General features: G+C 34.7%; 1 protein-coding gene across 2 annotated transcripts; it reads left to right on the plus strand.

Moving 5' to 3' along the window:
• Positions 1–2,401: 2,401 nt before the first annotated feature.
• On the plus strand, positions 2,402–5,658 carry LOC111880565 (25S rRNA (cytosine-C(5))-methyltransferase NSUN5). Of its 2 annotated transcripts, none has more exons than XM_023876996.3 (13): positions 2,402–2,771; positions 3,176–3,234; positions 3,376–3,426; positions 3,509–3,644; positions 3,738–3,823; positions 3,904–4,002; positions 4,093–4,146; positions 4,258–4,402; positions 4,517–4,578; positions 4,662–4,755; positions 4,855–4,935; positions 5,008–5,169; positions 5,269–5,658. In XM_023876996.3, the coding sequence occupies exons 1-13, from the start codon at positions 2,531–2,533 to the stop codon at positions 5,496–5,498; spliced, it is 1,500 nt and encodes a 499-aa protein (XP_023732764.1). In that variant the 5' UTR covers positions 2,402–2,530; the 3' UTR covers positions 5,499–5,658. The 2 variants fall into 2 exon arrangements, with proteins under 2 accessions (XP_023732764.1, XP_023732763.1); XM_023876995.3 differs by having other exon boundaries at positions 2,403–2,771; positions 3,735–3,823.
• Positions 5,659–6,000: the final 342 nt, after the last annotated feature.

The raw sequence follows: 6,000 nt of genomic DNA on the forward strand, positions 1-6,000 counted from the left end.
TTGCGCGTACTGGGAGTTACGCCCAGCGTAAATCCCAGATTCAGCCATGCCATATTTTTTTGTCTTAAATGGTTAAGACACTCTTTCAACTTCTAGATCTGGCTCTCATTAAGCCTCCTAATCCATAAAGTCAGAACCTTTAAGCCTTGGCATGGCTGTAAAGGCTCCTACACTCTCTAATACCTTCCTTTTCAACTCCAAAGATCTAGATCTCATGCATGGCTAAATATATACGTCCAAGATCACATTTTTATGAACATACAACTCAAATGGACCTGGAATAAGGTAGATCTAAGCCAATGGAGACTACTTGCTCATAAAGTCTCCATCTTTGGGACCAAAACCCTAGAAATTGGTCCATGAAGCATACTATAAGAACTACAAGGCAAGATCTGAACTTTTTACCTTAGGAAGAAGCTCCAACCTTTGCTTTTCACGGATCTACACTTGCACACCAACTTCTAGCCTCCACAATGGACTCCTCTTTCCTTTTGCTACCTTGAAATGACACCTCAAAGCTTAGAACACTCACAAACAAACTATGAACGAAGGAACAACTCTCTTAGGGTTTCTTTCTGAAGGATGGTGGCTGAGGAACCAAGCCATCTCATTCCTTTTATAGCCAAAAACTCAAATTAGGGTTTTGGGTCTGGACCGATTACGCCCGACGTAACCTTGGGTACGCCCAGCGTACCCGACGATGACGTGTTTAAATGAGGCGCACGAGTACGCGCAGCGTACTCCTTGTACGCCCAGCGTATTTGCCCAACACAAAGGCCCAAAATGACAAATAAATAAAGATGAAGGGCTAATCGGTTGTACCTGAATTTCGGCTGTTACAAAAATACTATTTTAATTTAAAAATAAAAAAAGAAAGTAATTATCCACCCCACCACTTACCTCCACCTCACACACACACACACCCCCCGAATAACTTCTCACCCCAATCCTGTCTTCGATTGGCAACCTTGAAAACCTCCAAGACTTGATTTTTAAACTCCATCAAACTCATCGGAAAAAATCCCAGGTGAGCTTGGGAGCTGCCAGAGTCTCAAGACTCTTTACTTGTTCGACAACAGACTCGTCGGAGTAAACAACTACCTTGCGGAATGAAACAACGGCCTCGTCGGAGTCTGGTTCAACATCCTAATTTCACCACCACCACTACCACCCCCCTCTTTATGCCCATCGTCGGTAGAACCCTCTACCCCTCACACACTCACACACATGATGAAAGAAGCACATCAACTTACTCCTTGTTCATCCACGGTTCCCAATTAATATGCAACAACTCATCTTTCTCCTGCTCATCTTACCTTCCCAATTTCAAGATCAATTCCATCTCCCCAGGCTAGAGTACAAAGAACAAACCCGATTTCCCAAACCCTAGATGATAATACGATCGAATCCAGCATTAGAACTCTTGTAACTCGCTTTAATCTGATTGTCTTAGGGTTGAAGTTTGAAATCAAATATGTTAAAGAGTTCTTCGTCTACAGGTTTGTCATTTTCTTCTTCTAAGTAATCAGAATGATACTTATAACAATACTTTTTAGAAATCTTGAAACTCTGACGTGTTTTCAGGGACGTAGTTTCTGATTTTGCGATTTTTATGGTTTGTTCCAATTTTTAAGATTTTCTCCATTGAAGTGTTCTTGGGTATTTTTCTAGATCTCAGTTGATTCCGTGTTCAGATGATATTTGTGTTGGATTGTTGTGGGTTAAATATGTTAAATGATTTTTTGATTAAATTAGCATGTTGAATAATTCTGTTTCTGATTTGAGATGAAGTTTTGAGGGAGCATCGATATTAATTTTGAAAGACTGGAGCTATTTTATTTTATAGTAATCAATGTTTAGGCTTCATTTTTATTATGGATTTTGTGATGGGTTTGATGTTGGTATGTGTCCGAGTTCCTTGTGTGTGTGTTTGGAGTTGCAGGTGTGTTTATGTTTAGAGAGAGAGAGATAGATAGTGTGTGTGTGTGTGTGTGAGAAAGAAAGAGAGAGTAGGAGGAAGAGAAGGAGGAGGAAGAGAGAGAATGGGGAGGGCTACGGTGGGGTGGGTAGAGAAAGAGATGGGGTGAGTCAACTTAATTCATTTTTTGCATTAATATTTATAAAATAAAAATATAAAAAATATAAAAAAGAAATATAAATGACAAAACAGTCAATTCAAGTGTCCCATGAACCAAAAATACAAAAATTTCCTAAGTTAATGACTAAAAACCCAATAAAAAACCTTGATTTTGAACCTTTTGTGCAAGTCAGAAACTTTTTGGACCCTACCAAAGATTTTTGCAAACCACAAGGACCAAATTTGTAGTTTTGTCTACAATATATGCAATTTAAAAAATCATTGGACTATATCCAAAGAAATCAACAAAGCAAAGGGACTATCTTTGCAGTTTTGTCCATTCCTTTTCAGCTCAAAACTGTGAACCTAAAAACAATCCGACACCAAAGGGAAGCATTATTTCTCAGGTTTCAACACCAGTCTCCTTCCTGTGCTAGAAGAGTGAAGTGAACCATGGTATATAAGAAGGTGATGGACCCTGTAAAACAGGCGGCGAAGGAGTCTAAGAGCCGGCGGCTGACTAACATCGAGCGTTCTTCATACTTCGCACGCCGAGAGGCGGCTAAGGTCTTGAAAAGCGTATTGCAAGGAGACGCTAATCGTAGAGCCGTTGGTTCCATTAAAACCCTCGTTTATAGTCCCTCCATAAGGAACAAGAAAGCCACATTTGCTTTAGTCTGCCAAACCCTAAAATGTGAGTTTCAATCTGCTCTCTTCTCTTAAGCACTTATAATTGAATTCTATTTTCTATTTTGCCACAAACGATAAAAAACGAAAAAAGTCTTGTGATTTGTGAATGTATATCGTCGGACAACAAAGTTAAGTTTATGCTAATTGATCGTTTTTGCAAATGGAAATAGCTTTTCTACACAGCTTTCATTACTTGTTTTAATCTGCTAAACCCGAAATATTGCTAGTGTTCATAAACATTAGAAATCAAAACGAAGTTAGTTTCCATATTTTTCAATTAACAATTTAACACTAAGTGAAAGTTCCAAATTAGAAATCGAAACGAAATTGACATTGCAAAAAACACTAGTTGTTTAATGATTTTTTCTAATTTCATATTGATTTCATCTCTTGTTTCTCTATTCACAGATCTTCCAATCATCAAGGATGTATTGGAGATTGCTAATGTATTAAACAGCAAATGGAAGGTAAGTAATACCTCAAAAAACATATTTGATACCTGATCTTCATTCCATACTCACCATATATATTCGAATGTTATTATTTTTTTTAATCTCTCGTTACTATTTATTTGAAATTTATTGCTTCTGTTATTCGTTTTGTAACAGAGGCAAGTGGAATTAATGTACATAATCACCTATGACATTCTTTTCGGACAGGTATCTTCACTTTCTTGGATGCCACATTATATAATATTTTCTTTAAATTAATCATATACATAATTTTAACATTTCTTCATAGGATTCATCTCTAACAGGAGATCCAGAAAAGTACCTTATTTTGAGGAAAAGTCAACTACAGTCAGCTCTTGCAAAGATCTTATTAAAGAAGGGAGCAAAACGTATAGAAGATTTAATGTCCCAATATAAGATTCCTGGTTTGTTCTACCAATAACAATCCACTTTATTATTTATAACTTACACAACTATATTTATTAAATGAGATCTATGATTTATCATTTATGTAGCAGATGTTAAAAAACCTCGATATGTTCGTGTCAATACTCTGAAATTGGATGTTGAAACTGCTGTGTCTGAATTAAGCAAAGATAATATGGTAACATTAATATACATTATGGTACCCTATTTAATTTATCTTTTTTATTTTTCTGATTTTAGTTATAATAATCTTTATAGGTGGAGAAGGATGACATGATTCCTGATTTATTAGTGCTTCCACCAGCTACTGATTTGCACAATCATCCTTTGGTCACAAACGGGAGTGTATTTATGCAAGTAAGATTTAGTAATTTTTTTCATTTTGGTTTATTTTATTTCATTATCTTCTTCATCCATAATTACATTAATATAATTTCTTTTTTTTAGGGTAAGGCAAGCTCCATGGTGGCAGTTGCCCTTGCGCCTAAACCAGGGTGGGAGGTTCGTTAATCTTTAGTTATATATATATAATTAATATTTTGGGTGTTTTTTTTAATTTGATTAATACGTAAATGTTTGACTTTTTTTTTTTTTTTTTTTTTTTTTTTAAAGGTTATTGATGCATGTGCAGCTCCTGGAAATAAAACTGTACACCTTGCTGCTGTTATGAAAGGTGAAGGGAAAATTATTGCTTGTGAACTTAATAAAGATAGAGTTAAGAGATTGGAACACACCACAAACTTGGCGGGGGCCACCAGTATCCTTACACTTTTTTTTTTTTTTTTTTTTTTTTTTGACTAACTGCTGTATGGATAAAATAAATAAATGTTTTAATAATATTTGAGAAAAATAGACTTGACATGATTTATAGATGTGGAGGTTTTGCACGAGAATTTCTTGAACTTGAATCCTGAAGATGAATTGTATTCTAAGGTAAGTTTTTACTTACTTTGAGAATGATTTGAAAATCTGACTTTCTATTTTTGGATTATCTGATTTTTATTGGCTGCTTTTAGGTTCGTGCTATATTGTTAGACCCTTCATGTTCTGGATCTGGAACAGTTGCTGATAGATTGGATTATCTGCTTCCATCGCATTCACATACCTCAGGTAAATTGCTAAAAATATATCTTAGAACTAAATTTATTTATTTATTTTATTTTTTTGATTAAATTTATATGTTTTTTTTGATCTTTTTATGTTTGGAAGGTGATGGTAATGGTGGTGATGTGGGCCGGCTACTCAAACTTGCTGCTTTCCAGGAGAAGGCATTAATTCATGCATTGTCTTGTAAGTTTGTTGTTGTAGTGAAAAGACCGAAATACCCTTTTTTGGTTTTGTAATATTTTTGTATGTGTTTAGTTCCAGGAGTTGAGAGAGTAGTCTACAGCACATGTTCTGTTCACCAAATTGAGAATGAAGATGTGATAAAATCAGTGTTGCCTTTTGCTGCATCTTTGGGTTTCCACCTGGCAACTCCATTTCCACAGTGGGCCCGCAGAGGTCTGCCAGTTGTCGAAGGATGTAAGGCCATGTTCTCTTATTTTTTTAAATATAAATGAGGACAAATTTATAAAAAGTTAGGACTTGCGTATAACATTAACACCCCTCTGTAATTTTCAGCACAACATCTGCTTCGAACTGATCCTGTGGAGGATAAAGAGGGGTTCTTCATCGCGTTATTTACTCGTTCTCCTGAAAGCCCTCAGAAAGTTGAGAGGGGTAGTTTGGACAATTTGAAACATGAAGCTGTTGGGAAATGTGATTGCCACAAAAAGTTTTTAAGGGTTCTACCATTTACCAGAATTTCGAGATTGTATCTACATAGAAATTTAGTGATGCATGGAAGGTGATTCTCAATTTTATTTATGACACAATTTTGTATCATTTTGACATAAATTTGTTTTTGGTTTCTAGTTTTTTAGAACACTTCAATAACTTGGGTTGAAAGGAGAGACTCGTTTGTTGTTTATCGTTTTCTCTATATATTTATAAGTTTGTTTTTGCTTTCTAGAGGCTAATCATTTTCTCCATATTTATTAGGCCGTGTTTGATATTGAGTTTGGAAATAAATAAAAAAAAAAAACATTTTTTGGTAAAAATGTTTATTAGTTTATGCAGTTTAAAATAAAGTTTTTAAAAATGTGTTTAAATTTATTTATTCGGTGAACTGATTAACATTTTTTTGAAATGTTTTGGCAAAAACTGTTTATATACATAAAATGATAAAAAAAACATTTTTATATATTACTTTTAGGCACCACATTGATGATAAAACACCATAGTTTTAAATTCTTGTATCGATCTCATAGCATGAAAAACAATTTATTTATAATGGATTAAATGTTTTCAAAC

The sequence above is a fragment of the Lactuca sativa genome, chromosome 5 (assembly GCF_002870075.4).
Source record: "Lactuca sativa cultivar Salinas chromosome 5, Lsat_Salinas_v11, whole genome shotgun sequence".
NCBI classification, from domain to species: domain Eukaryota; kingdom Viridiplantae; phylum Streptophyta; class Magnoliopsida; order Asterales; family Asteraceae; genus Lactuca; species Lactuca sativa.